Source organism: Fringilla coelebs (assembly GCF_963513975.1).
Source record: "Fringilla coelebs genome assembly, chromosome: 4".
In the NCBI taxonomy this organism is placed as follows: Eukaryota; Metazoa; Chordata; class Aves; order Passeriformes; family Fringillidae; genus Fringilla; species Fringilla coelebs.
Genome location: NC_140032.1, coordinates 2,257,534 through 2,276,699, shown reverse-complemented (window position 1 = coordinate 2,276,699; position 19,166 = coordinate 2,257,534). Strand labels below are relative to the sequence as shown.

Genomic DNA, 19,166 nt, shown 5'->3' with positions numbered 1-19,166 from the left:
CTCACACCCTCAAACGCTCTCACACATCTCGCACCGGCTGTTGCTACAGTCGGTCCTGTGTCCCCTCAAACAAAGCAGCTCCCCGCACATCCCAGCTGCTCCCCAGCCTGCAGCCGCTGGCAGTGTGAGCTCACAGCCCCAGCCCTGCAGGGCTTTCCTGCAGGATGGGATCCTCGGGGGGTCTGGGGGCCGCAGCCTGCCCAGGACAGGCAGGATGACCAAAGCGGGGGACCTGTCCAGCCACCCCACTGCAGCCTCTGGAAAAGGGCGAACCATTCCTGGCTGCTTCCCTCTCTTGCCCGGGGTGAGGAGAGGGCTGGGTGGGGTCGGGAGGGCCAAAACCCCGGGAGCGGGGGCTCGGCTGGCGGCTCCCCGCGGCCCCAGGAGCGGCCGGGCAGCTCCGTCCGGGGGGCCGGGGCCGGGCCTGGAGCCGAGCCCGGCCGGGGCGGGGGCTGGAGCCGGCCCCATGCCGGGGCGGCGGGCCGGGCCCGTCCGGGCCGTGCCGGCGGCGGGGCCGGGGCCGCTCGGCGCGGGCCGGTGCGGCGGGGCGGCCCCGGACACGGCCCCGGGCACGGCGCGGGGCGGGCCGGGGCGGAGCGCGGCGGCACGGACCGAAATTGCTCGGCTCGGCACGGCTGGACGCGATACGGCACTGCACGGCTCGGCACGGCACGGCTCAGTTCGGTACGGCACTGCGGAACTTGGTTCGGCTCGGTTGTGCACGGTTCGGCACGGCACGGCACGGCTCCGTTCGGCACCCCGGCGATGCCGCGCGGGGCCCGCCTGTCCCGGGAGCGGCGGGGGCTGCGCCTTGCGGGGCCGGGGCGCCTCGGGGGTGTCCCGGGTGCGCGGTGGGGGCGGCCATGCCGTGTCCGTGCCGTGCCGTGGGGCCGGAGCTGCCGTGGGCAGCGGGAGCGGGAGCGGGGCGGGCAGCGCGGGGGTCCCGGGGAAGCGGAGCCCGGCGGGTTTTGGGGCTGTACCGCACCCCAAAGCGTGCGGGCTGCGGGCCGAGCAGCGGCTTACACAGGGCCGGGAGACTCAGGATTTCCATGAGGACCGGACATGCTGTAGCTCATGGAAGAGAGGATGGATGGAGGGATGTGGGGCGGGCGGGCTGGCGGCGCTGGAAGGGATGATTCTTCTCGGCTGGCTTTTCGCCTTCCCTGCTGCTCTCAGAGCCCGCAGCTGAGCCGGTCCCGTCCCCAGCAGGTCCGGGAAGGCTGGCTCCCTGCTCCAGGGTGCCTGGGACACCAACCCCACAGCCCCTGGCCCCCTGCCCGCCCCTCTGCCCGTGGGGATGGCCGATGTTTGCGCATTCCTCCAAGGGCTTTCCCTCCTGCCGGCAGCCGGTTCCTCCCAGGGCTGCCTCTCCCGAGCCCGGGCAGCTCAGAGCAGAGCGGGCAGAGCTCTGCTGAGGGCCCTGCTGTGTCCTTTGGGGGCTGGGTTGGGGCAGGAGCTGCCAGGAGCTGTGCTGTGACCTGCCCTGGCTTAGGGGGTGACTGCAGGAGATGGGGACATCAGGCAGCCCAAAGGGACTGGACCTGGAGTTGTCAGAGGAGGAGAAGTGCAGCCCCAGCCCCACACAGTGCTTTGTCCCTTTCTGCAGCAGGGTCCCTGTCCTTGCCTGGGATGGGGACACACAGTGGGTGGCAGGGGTGGGCAGCAAGGGGGGCACTGAGCTCCCAGCCACAGGAGGATGTAGTTTTGGGAGTGACACCAATCCTGTCGGGGAATCCAGATTCCATGGAGACCCTGGGCTGCTTCCTGCTTCCAGACCCTGGTGGTGCTTGCCCCGGAGCTCTGACCCATGTCAGGTCCCCTCCTGAGCAGGGTGGGGGTGTCAGGGCTCCCCTGCTTCGTGCACGTTTTCTCCCAGCTCTCCAGGGCTGCCGGGAAGTGGGAAAAGCAGAGCAGGCGGGATTGCGAAAGGGCCGTGTGTGTGTGTGTGTGAGGGGCCCTGGGGAGGACGGGAGGGATGGAGCCCTGAAGCCATGGGACTCACCAGACCTTCTGCTGACCCCATGCTCTCAGGGATGTCCCGGCATGGGACATCAACAGAGAGTGGCTGTGTCACCCCTTAACCTTCTCAAAGAAGGATAAACAGAGCGAGCTTCCTCTCCCTTGTGCTGGCGGGTTTCCCAGTGCTGCTCTTTTCTGAGTCCTCCCAGTTGTCAATGCCTGGGGTGCTCCATGTCCCCCGTGGGTGTGTCCAAGGCTGCTGCTGTCCCAGCACATCCCTGAGGGGCCTCAGTGGCCTTTCCCTGCTGCTGTGGCTTGGGATGTCATCCCTGTGTGCAGGGATGCCCCGTGCTGACCGAGCCCACGGAGCTGCCTCAGCAGGAGCTGCCCCTTCCCGAGCTCTGTTGGCTGTTCACTGGGGTTTTGGTGGGGCAGACTGTATGCCCAGTGAGTGCTGAAGGACACACATGATTTCGACAGTCCTGGGCCCAGGGCACCCCCACCAGCACAGCTGACCCCTCTGGAAGGGGCAGCCCCTGTGCAAGATGCAGGGCACTGATGGGGACAGTGCCTGGCTGTAAGTCACCTGCCAGGGTGACTCTGTCCTCTGATCCATCGCCCACTGGGACAAGTATCACCAGTGGGCTGGCAGGGGAGCAGTTTGAGCAGTGTCACGGCTCCTGCTGCCATGTGGGGCTGTCCCCTGCCCTGGAGGGTCCTCTCACCCATGCCAACCTCAGCAGAGCAGGGCTGAGGCTGAGGACTGGAGGGAGCCCCAGGATTTTGGCTCTGCAGTACTCTCAGACACCCCAGCAGCAGCACCAGCTGTGCTGCAGGCTGGGATGTGGCTCAGGGCCTCGTGCACACCCGGCTGGGACATTCCTGAGGTTTCCTGGGCAGTGGCAAGGACCTGGGCTGCTTCCCGGCTCCCACGCCCAGCCAGCCCGTCCTCCTGAGCCCTTTACCCTCACTGTGGAGTTCTGCTGAGCATCTGTGCCTGGGGCAGCACGTCCAGAGTGCCACAAGCACATCCAGAGTGCCACAAGCCCTGGTCCAAGAGGACACTGTCCCAGGCTGGAGCTGACAGCAGGCTGGTTGGGATGCTGGGGTGGGCTGCCCATTCAGAGCAAAGCCTGCGAGCAGAAGGAGCAGCAGAGCAGCAGGAGAGGAGCAAACACATGGCTTGTGCCTCAGAGGTGGAAAAAGTGCTGTGGACAATGAGAGCCCTGTTAGCCTGGCTGCCCAGGACATGGACACGGGCACGGAGCGCGTTCAGAGAGGGAGGGAGGTGCTGCAGGAACGGGCACGGAGCCGTGCTGGGCTGCAGGGAGCTCACATGGCAGGGCTGGGCTGGCCATGGAAAAGGCTGTGGAACCACAGAACACAGCTGGGAATGTCACTGGGAAACTCTGAGGTGAGTGGCAGAACTGAGGAGCCGGGGCAGAGGGAGGACAGTGGGATGAGAGATGCTGGAGCAGGACCCAGGAGCAGGGGTTACAGACCCTGGAGGTCATGCTGCTGAGGCTCAGAGGGGAATCAGTGATTTGCTGCACAAAGCCCAAGCACTTTTCAGGTGCCATTTTCTGGTCCTCTGTGTTTTGTTTCTCAATGCACAGATTTAAATTTTCCTTGTAGCTAAGGATGTAGGCTGCACAATGCTGATTTACCAGGCTGTCCCTATTCCCATCCCTGATTCCCCCCATTTCTGTCTCTGCAGTCTGTACCAGGAAGGTGCTTTTTTCCTCCTCCTGACACAGTTTTGCTTTGAAAAGCATGTGATCCTCACCAGAAAGCCTACAGAGTGGTGACTTCCCCATGTAACCACATTAGTGTTCCAGCAGGTGACCAGTTTTAATCCACTTAGCAGAAGGTGCACTGGTTTTGTTGAGTGCTAATTATTCATTAAAAGGTGGTGCAAGATGAATCAGATGCCTTCCAGTCTCAGCCTGTTATATCAACACAGTTACTCCAATTAACAGGACCTGTGATCTCATAAAAGGCCATTCCCACTTCCTGACACGGGCTATTTCTGCCAGACCGTGGAGATTGGCATTAATTGTGTCCTTCAGGGTTGTACTGACCCCGTTGTGAAAGTGCCCAGTTCCACAGCAGAGCATCCTGCTCGCTCAGGAGCGCTGGGGAAGCTCCAATCCTTGTGCATTCCCAATGAAACACCCCAAGGTGTGCTGCAGTTAGCACTGAGGGGGCCCAAATTGTGGCTCAGGACAGCTCTGAGGGTTTGCAGCCCTTCCTCTGGGCAGGGCAGTGTCCCCTTGGTGACCCAAGGGTGGAAGAAGTTTTATTCCTGCTGTGAGAAGGCAAACTCATCCCTTCTCTGCTTCCCAGGCAGTGTGGAGATGAGGATAGAGAATTCTCATTCCAAGCCCAGAAATCCCCTTTCCTGAGCCACTGGCAGGGCTGGGGTGGCCCTTTGCACCCTCCCTCCCTCCCTGCTGGCTGGGTAAAAGGTTCAGCAGAGCATTTCCCTGCTGTCTGCCCACAAACACACATCCTGCTGAGCTCTGGCAGTGCCAGAGCAGGCAGCTGAGGCACCAGGAGCCCAGAGCTGGCTCCCACCAACCCCAGCTGCCTGGGCAATGTCCCCACCAGCTCTGTGGTGTCCCCTGTGCCCCAGCTGTGACATAGGAGAGAGCCAGACCCACTCTGATGTGGTTGCTCCGAGGGAGGGGATGTGCTTCACAGGATTACAGGGTTGGAAAAGACCTCCAGGGTCACTGAGTCAACCTGTGACCAATGCCCACCTTGCCAGCCAGAGCAGAGCACTGAGTGCCATGTCCAGTCATTTCCACCACCGTGTCTGGGGTGGAACTGGACCAGCAGTTATCCTTGTTATTCCTCACTCTTCCTGAGCATCTCTGCGGGCTCATCCCAAGGCTCTCACTGCTCCTGGTGGCACCTCCAATGTCACATGTGCCCAAAGGGGCAGGCAGGCAGCAGGGCTGGGCCCTGTGGAGGCTTTTGTTGGTGTTTTGGGTGTGGCAGAGGGGCTGGCACTGGGCACCATCCTGGTTCATCCTTGCCTTGGCCCAGGAGGTGTTCTCAAGAGGCTGGAGTGTGGAGCAGCTCCTCGTCATCTGGAAAAGTGAACCAAGCAGGAATGGGGCTGATTCCCCTGAGAAAACCCTGCCCTGGAGGCTGGTGGGGAGGTGGAGCAGCTGTGCCAGGCCCTAGCTCTGTGTGGGATTTGAATTAATTTCCCTTTCTCTGTGACACTGCAGCTAAATATGGGAATTTTAAATCACCCCGGGATTTTTAATGGTTTTTTAATGTTTTCTAATGGCAAGCACGGTCTGTGTGAGTGCAGCAGGCAGGATCTGTGCTCAGGGGGAACTTGGAGACAGAAATATCCTGCTGGGGGGCTGCCCTGGAGCAATTTTGGGGGAATGCTTTCCCATGATGGAAGGGACTGGCAGGGATGGTGGCACGAGGCTGCCACGGTCAGAGCTTGTCAACATCCCCCGTGCAGAAATGCTGCTCCTGAGCTACAGGATCCATGGGAATAGCACGCTGGGAAGGGAAGGCAGCTCACAGAGAAGGGTTTTCACTATTGTTTGCCGTGAGACTGGTACAGGAATACCACATCTCCCTCAGGTATTCGGGGAGCCACAAATATTGTCAGAGGAATGTGAATGCTCCGGCTGCCTCGCTCGTCATGGAAGGGAGGGCAGGAGCGTGGGCTGGAATCCCCTCAGCCAGCAGACATTCCCTGCTCCTGCTGGATCGAGCTCCTGGCCCATCCAGACGGGCTTTCCCTGTGCCCTGAGCCTGTTCCAGCTCCCTCAGCTCTGGCAGCTCATCCCCCTCCTTCCATTCACCTCTCCCGTGCCCATCTGCCCTCACTGATGTCACCAGACAGCGCGGTGGGGGCTGTTGGCAGAGGGGGACAGGGGCACTGGGCAGGTCCCTGGCAGTGGGCTGTGTGTTAGGGACACTCTGGCCAGGACAAGGCATGTGGCTGTGCTGGGGGGCTGGATGGGGGTGCTGGCGTTCCAGCACAGCCCTGACCCTGTCTGCCCCTGCAGGGCCGCACCGCCATGGGAGGCTGCGGCGCGTGGGCATGGCCGGAGCTGCTGGTGCTGCTGGTGCTGCCGGGCAGCGCCTGGCTGCGGGTGGGCAGTGCCCAGCCCACCCCCCCGGGCCCCACGCACGCCCCCGGGCCCCAGCTGAGGTTCCGCCTGGCCGGGTACCCCCGCAAGCACAACGAGGGCCGCGTGGAGGTCTTCTACAACGAGGAGTGGGGCACCATCTGCGACGACGACTTCACGCTGGGCAACGCGCACGTGCTGTGCCGGCACCTCGGCTTCGTGGCTGCCACCGGCTGGGCCCACAGCGCCAAGTACGGCAAAGGAGTCGGTAAGAGAGGGGTGGTGGGCACAGCACCCCCCTGGCACAGCCAGGGCATCTCTGCGAGGGACAGGTTCTGTGTTTGCAGGGTGCCTGGCAGTGATTGTGTGCTCAGGTGTGCACGGTAAGAGAGGGGTGGTGGGCACAGCACCCCCCTGGCACAGCCAGGGCATCTCTGCAAGGGGCAGGTTCTGTGTTTGCAGGGTGCCTGGCAGTGATTGTGTGCTCAGGTGTGCGCCTGTGGGAGCTTTCTGTGTGGCAGAGCAGCCCCTTGGGGAGGTGGAGGCTCCCCATCTGCAGACCACCCCGCCCAGAACTATTGTAAATTCAGGCAACAAGGGGAGAGATTATGCATCTGACTCCATCTTATCAGAAGGCTAATTTATTACTTTATTACACTATATTATATTAAAGAATACTATACTAAAGAATACTGAAAGGATACTTACTGAGTGCTAAAACGATAACAATTGAAAACTCGTGACTCTTTCCAGAGTCCTGACACAGCTTGGCCCCAATTGGCCAATGAGTCAAAACAATTCACACCAGAATCCAATCAAGCAATCCTCTGTGGGTAAACAATCTCCAAACACATTTTACATGTGCACAACACACACAGGAGAAGCAAATGAGATAATAATTGTTTTCCTTTTCTCTGAGGCCTCTCACTGCCTTTCAGCTTCCCAGGGGAAAAACCCTGGGTGAAGAAATCACATTCAGGGAATGTGAATGCCACCCAGAACTTCACTCCTGGCATTTCACTGCCCTCAGCTTTGTGTTACAGCTCCTGCTGTAACCTGCTGTGTGATCCTGGCCATGCTCTAGGGCACATTCCCTGCTCCCAGGGGACGCTTGGCTCCCCCTCACCCTCAGGCTGTGTCTGGCAGGGCGGATCTGGCTGGACAACGTGAACTGTGTGGGAAATGAGAAGAGCATTGGGGACTGCAAACACCGGGGCTGGGGGAACAGTGACTGCAGCCACGAGGAGGATGCAGGTGTGGTCTGCAAGGATGAGCGCATCCCAGGCTTCAAGGACTCCAACGTCATCGAGGTGAGGAGGCTGCTGAGCTGGCCAGAGCGGGCAGCTGGTGATGGCCAGGATGCCACAGAGCACCCTGGGTGTGGGGCAGCCTGGGAACTCTCCCTGGGGGTGCAGGAAAGCAGCACTGGCTTTCCTGGTTGTGCTCCCTGGAGATGCACCTGGGGACCCAAGGGGACAAGAGGCACTCAGCTCTCTGTGAGGTTCAATCCTTTACTGCTCAGGGCCATCAGATGTGGCCAGCAGGAACGCAGGACTGGCTGTCCTTGTGCCCCATCTATGCTTGGGGATCCCTCTCCTTCATCCTAGGAGATTCCCTGGGGCTGGGCTGGCAGGAGGAGGGGCGATGGGATGGGACGTGACCTGGGGCTGACTGATCCCTGCAGACCGAGCAGAGCCACCTGGAGGAGGTGCGGCTGCGGCCGGTGGTGTCCGGGGGGCGGCGGCAGCTGCCGGTGACGGAGGGCATCGTGGAGGTGCGCTACAAGGACAGCTGGGCACAGATCTGCGACCAGGGCTGGGACAGCCACAACAGCCGCGTCGTCTGCGGCATGATGGGCTTCCCGGCGGAGAAGAAAGTCAACAGGAACTTCTACAGGTGAGTGAGGCTGGCAGGGGGCACACAGGGGTGGGGTGTCCAAGCAGGGCTGGGGATGGTGCCAGGGGTGTGGGGTAGTGCTGTGGGGACAGCAGAGGCTGTGCTGTCGGGTGTTGTGGCTTCTAAAATCCCTCCCACCCTGCTGCAAACCCCAGCTGGCCATTTGGACACTTGCTAACCAAGCTGGGGGGCCATGGGGTGGCCGCCACACACGCTACAGCAAAGGCCACTCCAAGGGGAGCACTTTTGCTCGCTGGCAGTGCTGTCCCCAGCCCAGGGGGAGGTTTGCAGCCATCAGGGGATGCTCCATCCACACCGTGGCTTGACAAGGGGTGCTGTGTGTGTGGCACTGTGTGTGCCCTGAGCAGGCAGCTCTGGTGTTGCTCCACAGGCGGCTGAGGCGAGCAGCCAGGACCAAGGGCCCCAGCCTGAGGGTGGGCAGCAGGTAATGGGCCAGGGCCCCATCTGCTGAGCCATGGCAGAGCTGGGCTGTCCAGCCCCACCAGTCTCTGCCGTCAGAATGGATCCGGGCACAGACGGATCTGGATGGAGCAGACTGAAGGCTTGGGCTGTGCTGGCCCAGTAGGACAAACCCCACCCCAGGACATCTGCCTGGGCGTGCTGGGGTCCCCCATTCCCCACGAGAGACAATCTCTCTCCCAGGCTGGTCGTGCTCCAGGCAGAGCAGCCCTGTCCTGCACACCAGGCAGGAGTCCTGGCACCCTGGGAGGGCAGCAGGAGGCCTCAGAGCAGAGCTGTCTCTCCTGGTGGATGGGGAGGAAGGGCTGTGGAAATGGGCTGCTTTCTGCAGAAAGCAGCACTGGGGATGCTGGAAAGGCTGTGGGCCCCTCCATTCCCTGCAGGATGAGCTGGCATGGGCACCAGAGCCCGTGCTCAGTAGTGCTGATGGGCACAGTGTGGCAGGCCCTGAGGGCCACATCTGCTTGGGGTCTGCCCACTCATCCTCTGCCTACTCATTCTTGCTGCCTTTCTGCCAGGCCCAGGGGATGGTCTGGCTGCCTTTTCCCTCCCTGAATCCTGGCTGCCTTTTCCCTCCATCCCTGAATCCTGCTGCTGGATCTGTGGGTGGATACAGTGAACCAGAGCCCCTCTTCTCTGGGCTGGGCCATGGCATCTCTTTCCTGAGCCTGCTGCCACGATGCTCTGCCCCCTGCACGGGGCCTTGCCCCAGTCCCACCACCTTCCCTGGTGCTGAATGTGCCCTACACCCACTCTGAGCTCTTTGTTGTGACACTCCCAGATTTGTGTCCCCAGAAGTCATCCTTGCCAGCTCCTGCAGCTGGTGATGGGAATTCAGACAGGGTCATCCCATGGGTTTCCCCAACTCCCACCTGAAGGTCCTGGTTGCTCCAATGTGCTGTTTCCCAGCTGGGTGGTGCTGACTGCCCCTTTCCCAGCGAGCAGGTCCTTCCCCTGCAGCTCTGGGGGAAATGGTTTGTGTCTCCATGAGGCTGCAGTCCTGTCCCTCTGCCCTGAGCAGGAACTGGCTCCTGGGAGCCACACTGTTTTGTAGGGGCTGATCAATTTGGGGCTGCACAGCCACAATCATATGAAAGCACAGGCTAATCCAGGCTGGAAGGGACCTCGGAGAGTCCTGGTCCAGCTCCCTGTGTGGAGCAGAGCCAGCTGTGGGTTAAGCCCAGGACTTCATCCAGCTGGCTTTTGAAACCTTCCAAGGATAGAAATTCTGCAGCCCTGCGGTCTCTGCTCCATTTGGGAACAGCCCTCATGGGCAAAAGGTTTTCCTTACCCTGAGCCTGAACCTTTTGTTGTCAGTCATGCCTCTTTCCTCTTGCGCTCTTCCCTCCCTGCTGGAAGAGCCAGGATCCTCACAGCTCCCACCTCAGCCCTGGCTGGAACAGTCCCACACCCCCATCTCCTCCCAGGCCTCTGTCTGGCTGCTCTCCCTGGGGCTCACACCACACACGTGACATCTTGTCCTGGGGACCCAGATGCAGGTGCAGGATCCAGATGTGGTTTCCTGAGTGTGAGTGGGCACTGATGTCCTCTGGCTGTCTCAATCCCAGCCCTGTGCTGTGTCCTGGGGCTCGCTGGGCTGTGCAGCTGACACCAACCTGTGCTGGCCTGCAGGGACAGTGGCCAGGCTTGGTCCTGCCTGGTTCCTGGAGCTGGCAGTCCCCTGCCCTCCTTTGGGCCACTCTGCTCTTCCCTCCTTGTGGGCTCTGGGGTTTTGGCTCTGCTCAGCATCTTCCTCCCTGAGAGAAAGAAGCATTTGAGGATGTTGGGATTGCACCTACACCTTGTGTGTGCTGAGCCCCAGGCAGCTTCCCCTCACGGCTCAGCCTGTGCCAGGGCTGCTTCCCTCGCTGGCAGCAGTCCTTGCCAGCCTGCAGCAAGTCCCACCGTGCCCCATGGCCCCAGGGCAAGCACCCTGGGGCTGCCTGTGCTGCTTGCTTGGTGCTGCTGGCCAGGTGTCCTGCCCCTTGGGGACATGGCACAGTGGTGGCATGGTGTCTGGATGAGGACACAGACACAACCACACCTGACGGATCAAACGGTGGCTGCTGGTGTTTGATCTTTTGGTCTGTGACAAGGCAGAGCAGGATGTGGTTGCATCCAGCAGTTTCCTGGTGGAATGCATGCAGGAAACTGCAGCATTGGCTGTGTCACACTGCTGGCAGCAGATGATGCTGTGTGACACAAAGGGGATGCACACGAGTCTTCCTGGGGACCAAGGTGCCCAGTTCAGCCTGCAGTGAAGCCAGGGCAGGCTGTGCTCCCTGTGTCACTGCTGAGGGCAGAGGTGACAGCCTGAGGTCCCGGGCTTCGTGATGGTTGTTTTCTATTTTCCAGGCTGGCCTCCAAATCTCAGCCTAAACAAAAGCGCAGGGAGGACGTAGGGCCCAAGAAGAGGTAAATGGCTCCGTGGAGAGCCAGAGGCAGGAGCCCCTGCAGTCCCACCAGAGCTGTGCATGTCCCCACCTGCGTCCCTGTGCTGCTGGGGGTGTGGGACAGGCAGTTGGCGAGGGGTGGGTGCCTGGCAGGCGCCGTGTGTCACCCTGGGGACAGGCCAAGGGGCACAGCCAGCGCATGGAGCTGCAGGCAGGGTGGCTGGTGACACCTCCACTGCCACTGGCCACGCTGGCCGTGGCTCAGGGCTGCTTTCCCCTCACAGGCTCTTCACGGAGCGGCAGCAGCTCAACTACCGCCTGCACTCGGTGTCCTGCACGGGGACAGAGGTGCACCTGTCCTTGTGCTCCTTCGAGTTCTACCGGGGCAACTCCTCCGCAGCCTGCGGCTCCGGCATGCCCGCCGTGGTCAGCTGCGTGCCCGGGCCCCTCTTTGCCACTGGCAGCACCCACAAGAAGAAGCAGCGCCAGCAGCAGCAGCAGCAGGGCCAGGTGAGCCCAGCAGGGAGGGGGACGCGTCCTGTGGTGGCCCACAGCAGGACAGTGCCCCGCTCTGGGCCAGGCTCTGCCCCTGGGCTCTGCAGGTGTGTGGGTTGCTGGGTGACCGGCTCCGGAGCGGGAGGTGGGGACGGTGTCCTGTCCCTGCACGTCCCAGGAGCTGTGCCAGCGCTGTGTTGTGCCATCCCACCCTGTCCCTGCTCCCGCAGCCCCGGATCCGGCTGAAGGGCGGCGCCAGGGTGGGCGAGGGCCGCGTTGAGGTGCTCAGGAGCAGCGAGTGGGGCACCATCTGCGACGACCGCTGGAACCTGCAGTCGGCCAGCGTGGTGTGCCGCGAGCTGGGCTTCGGCAGCGCCAAGGAGGCCCTCACCGGGGCACGCATGGGCCAAGGTGAGGCTGCTGGGGTTCGTTTGTTACACCAGGGAGCTCTTGGGGTCTCTCCCATCCCGGCTGCCAAAGGTGTCCAAATAGCAAAGTCTTGCTAAGCTCCACTTGTCCAGGTCCCTCAGACAGGCTCCCAACTTAGGCAATCTTAGCAAGCAGCTCTGCTCTTAAGTGAGATCAGCTCTTTAGAGATTTCAGCTTTTTGCTTGCTAAGTGCCTTGGCAGACGCAGGAGAGAGAGGAGAAGAGTTGTATGAGGTGCTGTTGTATTTGCTGGGACCCTCGTGGCAGGGAGGTGTCACTACAGGACACAAAGTAACACGACGTGCATACACTGTTGTTTGTAAGGTAAGAAAGGTAAGTTTATTTTTTGACTCTAACATTTATGGATTTCTAAAAGTGGTAGTGGATTGGAGGGTGAAAGTGTCACGTCTCCGATGACACTGGACAAACTAACAGTTTGTTAATTTCTTTTCTTCTATAAAAGAATGCAAAACGATAAGTTATTTACAGAAAGTGTGTGAAAAAGTTTGTTACAAGAATTTAAACATCAGAAGGCTTAGAAAATATTTAAACATCAAGGTAACAGGGAGGAACAATGAATCTGACTCCATGTTCTCAGAAGGCTAATTTATTATTTTAAAATACTGTATTAAAGAATACTATACTAAAGAATACAGAAAGGATACTTACAGAAGGCCAAAAAGATAATAATGAAAACTCCTGACTCTCTCCAGAGTCCTGACACAGCTTGGCCCCAATTGGCCAAAGAGTGAAAACAACTCCCAGCAGAATGCAATGGAACAATCACCTGTGGGTGAACAATCTCCAACCACATTCCACATGAGCACAACACAGGAGAAGCAAATGAGATGAGAATTGTTTTCCTTTTTCTCTGAGGCTTCTCAGCTTCCCAGGAGAAAAATCCTGGGTGAAGGGATTTTTCAGAAAATGTGAATGTGACAGGGTTCCACAGAGGTGTCTTTCTTAGCAGCTTCTGTGAAGGGTGACAGTGACAGCTCTTCTGCTGAACAGCACAGAAATGGGGGTTTATTTAGGGTACAGGGATTTTGGGAAACAGTCCAGTAGTAAGGGTTAAGGTGAAAGTGACCTATCATCTTACAGAGAGATAACAATGGTCCAGAGGTAGAAGAGGGGCCTCTCTTGGTCCAGTCATCATGACTAGGCATTTCTTATCTTAGGCAACACACTGCCAGGGAGGCCTTGCAGGCCCTGTGGCTGCTACAGCGCCAGGCATCCCCTCCTGGAGCTATGGATGAGGCACTTATCCAGGCTTTACTTTGCCTGGGGTGCCCTGTTAGCACTGGGATGTATATGGAGCATCCCAATGGGACCACGAGCACTCAACCACACTGCCCCAGGCAGCAGCTGTGGAGGCTGGAGTGTCCAACCCCCTCAGAGCTGCCAAAAAGACAGGGCAGTGTTGGGGACATGGGTGGTCCTGTATTGCAAATCAAAGATGACTCCAGCAAAGGGGAGAGAGAGTGATGCATCTGATTGCATGGATATCAGAAGGCTAATTAATTACTTTATTATACTGTACTATATACATTTCATCTAAACTGAATCTGCCAAGCACTCACTCTGCACACAACTGCTCACGCTGCACTGAATCTCGTGGCTGTCCCTGACACATCCTCACTTTGGGTAAACAATCTTCATATTGCATTCTACTTTGGCACAAAACAGGCACAGCAAGTGATAAGAATTGTGTTTTCCCTTTCTCTGAGGTTCAGTGAATGTGAATCTCAGAAATCCTTGGAAAGAATTGTGCCTTGCTTTTTTCTGTGAAGAGAAATGTGGTGACAGCCCTGAGCATCCCTGTGTCACAGGGCCCTGATTTCTGCTGTCCTCCGGCAGGGACGGGCCCCATCCACCTGAACGAGGTGCAGTGCCGGGGCACCGAGAAGTCCCTGTGGAGCTGCCCCTTCAGGAACATCACCCAAGAGGACTGCAAGCACACGGAGGACGCGGCTGTTCGCTGCAACATCCCCTACATGGGCTACGAGAACCTGGTGCGCACCGCGGGGGGCTGCCAGCAGTGGGACCTCAGAGTGGGGTGCTGGGAAAGGCCCACAGGACCCATGGGAACCTCATCCCTCCTCCTCTGCACCCCACACGTTTCCCCCTGTCCTGGGAGCTCGGGGGTTTTGTGGGTGGGAATCCCTGTGAGGAAGGGGGCGGAGGGGAGGCTGTGGGGGTGCTGTTCTGTGAGGGGAGGTGTGGGGCAGCTGCTCCCTGCTGCTTTTCCTGCTGCCAGCCTGTGCCCACTCCCCAGCAGAAACACCAGGAAAAAAAAATCACTGTGGGATAACCAAGAGAGATTTTTTTTTTTTTACCTGTGATGAAACAAGCAAATGGAGCCGCGTGTTCCTGTTTGCCCTGGCCCATTGTTTCATCCACTTTGAGCTTTTTTTAATGATCTTTAACTCTCTCATACCTGTCATTTCTGAAATGATGCCATTTCATAAATGAACTGTTTTCAGTTCATTCAGTGCTGGTGAGAAAATTCCCAAACTCACAAGCCATTTGTTGTCCCCAAATCCACCAGTTTCGGCAAGTTCCCTGCCAGCTAAAGCCGTGCTTGGCTCTGCTCAGTTGCTGGCTCTCCCACGCCCGTGTGCAGGCGCTGCAGCACAGCCCCGGCAGTGCTGGGACAGGGGCTGGGGACAGCCCTGCAGGACAGGGGGAGCATCGCCTGTGACGGGGATGACGCTGCCACTGCCTTTCTCTGCAGATTCGGCTGAGCGGGGGCCGGAGCCGCTTCGAGGGGCGGGTCGAGGTGGCGGTGGGGGCTGGCGACGGGGACCAGCCCCGCTGGGGTCTGGTGTGCGGCGAAGGCTGGGGTACCCTCGAGGCGATGGTGGCCTGTCGCCAGCTGGGTCTGGGATTCGCTAACCACGGCTTACAAGTAGGTGCCAGCACCAGCTTGGCTAGGGCAGCAGCAGCCACCACCACTGCTCACGGGGCTGGGGATATGCATGGATGGGGGTGGAGGTGGGACAGGAGGTGGCACAGCGTGGGGTGCCCGCTCACGGCCCCAGGGTTTCCCTGCAGATCCGCCTGGCCGGCGGGAGGACAGAGTTTGAGGGCCGCGTGGAGGTGAAGCGAGGCAGTAAGTGGGGCACGGTCTGCAGCGATGGCTGGACCACCAAGGAGGCCATGGTGGCCTGTCGTCAGCTCGGCCTGGGCTACTCCCTGCATGCTGTGACGGTAGGTGCCAGCGAGGAGGGCCCCGGGGACACCCTGGCGAGGACAGGCACCGGCCAGCACTTCCCAAACGACCGTGGGGCTGAATGAGGACAGATGGGGACGGAGGGACATGGACCCCTGTGGGCAGCCTGGGCAGCTGTGGTGGGGGGCTTGGCTGCAGCCTGGGTATAAGTGATCCTGGGCAATCCAGCCACCAGCCCTGCCACCCACCCTGCCTCACCCCCTTGCCAGGAGACGTGGTACTGGGATGCCAGCAACGTGACAGAGATGGTCATGAGCGGGGTGAAGTGCGCCGGCCACGAGATGTCCCTGAGCCACTGCCAGCACCATGGCGCCAGCCTGAGCTGCAGGAACACGGGCACGCGCTTCGCTGCGGGCGTCATCTGCTCCGAGAGTGAGCGGCCACGGGGGCTGAGGGAATGGGGGCTGCAAGGGACCCCATTGCTGGGTCTGGGACATTGGGTCTGTGGTGGGGTTTCTGCAGAGAGGGGGGGCTGTGGGCAGTGAGATCTGTGGGCAGTGGGGTTGGCATGTATGGACTCTGAGCACTGGGCTGAGTGGGCAGTGGGCTCTGTGGGCAGTGGGATCTGTGGGCAGTGGGGTTGGCAGGTATGGATTCTGAGCACTGAGGTCTGTGGGCGATGGGGTCTGTAGGCAGTGGAGTCTGCATGTATGGACTCTGAGCACTGGGCTGAGTGGGCAGTGGGCTCTGTGGGCAGTGGGCTCTGTAGACAAGTGTTGTAGGGCCAGGAGCTGTGCTCAGTGGGGTTCGCAGCTGGAGGTCAGGGGTCAGCCAACACTCGGCCAATGCAGAGGACACATGTCCCCCCCAGCTGGCTTAGCCCTGCCAGCCCTGGGCACTGCCCCGTCCCCTCCACTCGCCCCATCCCTGCCGAGAGCAGGGCCTGTCCCTGAGCAGCCGCCTGTCCCCAGCCGCCTCCGACCTGCTGCTGCACGCGCCGCTGGTGCAGGAGACGGCGTACATCGAGGACAGGCCGCTGCACATGCTGTACTGTGCTGCTGAGGAGAACTGCCTGGCCAGCTCGGCCCGCCTGGCCAACTGGCCCTACGGCCACCGCCGCCTGCTCCGCTTCTCCTCGCAGATCCACAACCGCGGCCGCGCCGACTTCCGCCCCAAGGCTGGCCGCCACTCCTGGGTCTGGCACGAGTGCCACCGGTGCGTGTGGGCAGGGGACAGACAGGGCTGGGGGCCAGGGATGGGAGAGGGTGGCGGTGCTGCCATGGGCTGGGTGAGGAGGGTGCTGGGCAGCGGTGATGCTGAAGGAGAGTGACACTGTGCAAGTATGACACTGAGAGAGGGTGATGCTGGATGAGGGTGACACCTGGTGAGGGTGACACTGGATAGCCCAAATCTGGTGCTCAGGGTCCAGTTTTGCCTGGTTTGGCTTAGGGCTGATCCTGGATGAGCAGTGTTGGGGCTGAGGTCTCCAGGAGGCAGGGACAGGGCTGCAGGCTGTGCCCTGCCCCCGAGCCCTCTGCTTGCATGGGCCAGCTGGCTGAGGACAGCAGCGTCCCCTTCCAGGGCAGGACACAGCTTTGCCCAACCTCAGTGCTGCCACCTCAGAGCAGGGGCTGTGGGGACATTCCTGGCAGCAAGGGGCTGGGCAGGTGGCAGGGAGCTGATGCAGGGCAGGGCGGTCTGCAGCAGGTGCTGGCTCCCTCCCACAGGCACTACCACAGCATGGACATCTTCACCCACTACGACATCCTGACCCCCAATGGCACCAAGGTGGCCGAGGGACACAAGGCCAGCTTCTGCCTGGAGGACACCGAGTGCGAGGAAGGTGGGCGACATGGGGCCCTGCAGCACCGTCCCTACCTGTGTCCCCATGGTGGGGCCAGGCTGGGGGTCTCAGCAGGGACCAGCTGTGTCTCCTCCTGCCTGCAGACGTGGCCAAGAGGTACGAGTGTGCCAACTTTGGGGAGCAGGGCATCACCGTGGGCTGCTGGGACCTGTACCGGCACGACATCGACTGCCAGTGGATCGACATCACCGACGTCAAGCCAGGCAACTACATCCTGCAGGTGCTGCACCTGACCCTCCCCAGCCCCTCCTGCCACCCTCCCAGCCTCTGTCCCTGCACCTCAGCCCTCCACACACTTCAGCCACCCATCACTCTCCCACTGGAGCTCAGTGGGTGTACTGGCACGGGACAGTGCCTGTCCTTGTGCCCACAGACGTGCAGGGCTGCTCAGACATGCTGGCACATGGGTTTTCCAACTCTGAGCAGCACTGCTCGTGGGCACATGGTGCACAGGGACAGGACCACCCCACTACATCAGCAGCTACTGGCTCCTTGGAGCTCTCCAGCACACCCACCACAGCTGGGGAGACTCATCCTTTGGGGCTGGGGCAGGGATCTCACTGTCAGTGCCCCACAGGTCGTGATCAACCCCAACTTCGAGGTGGCAGAAAGTGACTTCACCAACAATGCCATGAAATGCAACTGCAAGTACGACGGGCACCGCATCTGGGTGCACAGCTGCCACATCGGTAACGGCCCGGGGCACGGCACAGGGGTGAGGGTGGAGGGCAGTGACAGGGCTGCAGGAAGCCATGAGGATGAGGATGGGCTGGGATGGTGCTGCTGGGGGATGCCCTGCACCAGAGCTGACAGCTCCTACCCTCTGCCTGCAGGAGATGCGCTCAGCGAGGAGGCCAACAAGCGGTTTGAGCAGTACCCAGGTCAGCTCAACAACCAGATTTCATAGGGCCCCGGCCCTGGGGAGACAGGCATCTCCCTCCCTCACCCCATCCTGGTGGGAGGAAGCTGCTGGTAGACCGGCAGGGAGGCCTGATGCCCAGTGCTGCTGCCACTGTGTCCTGCCGGGGACTGCCCAGGACTCGCCACTGGCTGCCCTTGCCCACTTTGGGGGGGCTGGTGCTGGAGGCACTGACACCCGCACCTCCCAGCCTGGGGCTGCCACCCCAACCACTGGCCAGAAGAGTGTGCCCACATCCCCTGGGCTGCGGCACACGGGTACAGTCCAGGAGGTCCTGCACCCCCCACCGCCCCATCCCTCCCATCCCAGCTGCACCCCAGCTCCCACTGCCCCCTCAGCCCTGGTTCCTCTCACCCCCTCAGCTGGCCCCAGGGCCCACCAGCCACACAGGGCCCTGGAGCCCCTGGTCCCCCAGGGATGGTGCAGGTGTCTCTGCCCACAGCGCTGCCCAGGGGTGGCTCCTACCCCATCTCTCAGTTGTAATTTTATTTCCTCTATAAAGTTGTAAGTTCTATTTCCCAATGGTTGCTGGCACATCTCTGGGCTGGGATGAGGAGCAGGTGGCACGGTTCATTCTGCAGGGCTGGTCGCCACCCTGGCACAGTGTGGGAGCATCCCCTGGCCCCTGCAATGCCTCATCCACACAGCCATGGCCCCACAGCAACCCCCAGCACCCTCTTCACCGAGGGCTGGTCCTCTGGGGCAAGCCCAGGTGGGTGAGGGGAAGGGAGCAGCAGCAGCCCCACAGCACCCTGTGGGGAGGAACTGGGAGCAGGGATGTGGGGAAGAGCTGGTTCCACCTCACGAGATCCATGGCGAATGTTACCGAGCAGAAATCCCGTCCTGGGGCTGTGACCTTTGAGGACTGGGGTCCACAGGACCGTGACCCACAAGAACAAGTGTTCACAGCATTGCGGGGCTGCCTCGACTCGTGTGGGAGCAGAGCCCCGCCGGGCCTTTGGAGACACTGGGCAGGAGCACGGGGATGTGACAGGCGGGCCCAGGGAGGTGCGGCCCAGCTCCCACCCCTCAGCCGGGTGCTGTGACCCCAGCAACCCTTTCCCACTGAGGGGACCGCAGGCGCTGCCCTCAGCCGGGGAGGAGGAGGGGGCAGGCCTTGGCCCGGGCCCGGAACGCTGCGGTCGGCGCGGCCGGAGCAGCTATGCCAGACACGCCGCCATTTCCCCCGGGCCGGCGGCGCCGGCCGGGGCAGCGAATTCCTCCGGCGAGGCCGGGGCTGCTGAAAGGAAGCCTGTTCTCAGGGCAGAGGCGCCCCTCGCCGCAGCACCCCCGAGGAACTGTGCTTCTTTCATGTCCCAAAAGCAGCAAGCCGGGGCTCGGGAGCGCCGCCACGGGCAGGGTCTGGCCCGACAGCCGCATTCCTCCGCTGCTCCGGGCTGCCCTCGCCGCTGCTCCCGCTCCAGCGGCGGCTCTTCCAGGAAGGCGAGGAACAG

The 19,166-nt window shown here is 61.0% G+C and overlaps 1 protein-coding gene across 7 annotated transcripts; it reads left to right on the top strand.

The window, feature by feature from the left end:
* Window positions 1-594: 594 nt before the first annotated feature.
* On the top strand, window positions 595-18,214 carry LOXL3 (lysyl oxidase like 3). 7 transcript variants are annotated; one of them, XM_084203935.1, is made up of 15 exons: window positions 595-684; window positions 6,003-6,333; window positions 7,212-7,375; window positions 7,750-7,961; window positions 11,119-11,344; window positions 11,560-11,740; window positions 13,615-13,769; window positions 14,812-14,967; window positions 15,199-15,361; window positions 15,901-16,144; window positions 16,657-16,772; window positions 16,877-17,013; window positions 17,371-17,482; window positions 17,627-17,674; window positions 17,903-18,214. In XM_084203935.1, exons 2-15 carry the CDS (start codon window positions 6,015-6,017, stop codon window positions 18,193-18,195), a joined length of 2,526 nt encoding a protein of 841 aa, XP_084060061.1. In that variant the 5' UTR covers window positions 595-684; window positions 6,003-6,014; the 3' UTR covers window positions 18,196-18,214. The 7 variants fall into 7 exon arrangements, with proteins under 7 accessions (XP_084060061.1, XP_084060059.1, XP_084060065.1 ...); XM_084203933.1 differs by lacking the exon at window positions 14,812-14,967 and adding an exon at window positions 14,492-14,665; XM_084203939.1 differs by lacking the exon at window positions 14,812-14,967 and adding exons at window positions 10,797-10,856; window positions 14,492-14,665 and having other exon boundaries at window positions 17,627-18,035.
* The last annotated feature ends 952 nt before the right edge of the window (window positions 18,215-19,166 follow it).

Coding starts and splice junctions, on each gene's coding strand:
- LOXL3 (XM_084203933.1), top strand. CDS start 6,015: ATGGGAGGCTGCGGCGCGTGGGCATGGCCGGAGCTGCTGGTGCTGCTG. Junction 16,145..16,656: donor GTCTGGCACGAGTGCCACCG/GTGCGTGTGGGC, acceptor TCCCTCCCACAG/GCACTACCACAGCATGGACA. Junction 17,014..17,370: donor CAGGCAACTACATCCTGCAG/GTGCTGCACCTG, acceptor AGTGCCCCACAG/GTCGTGATCAACCCCAACTT.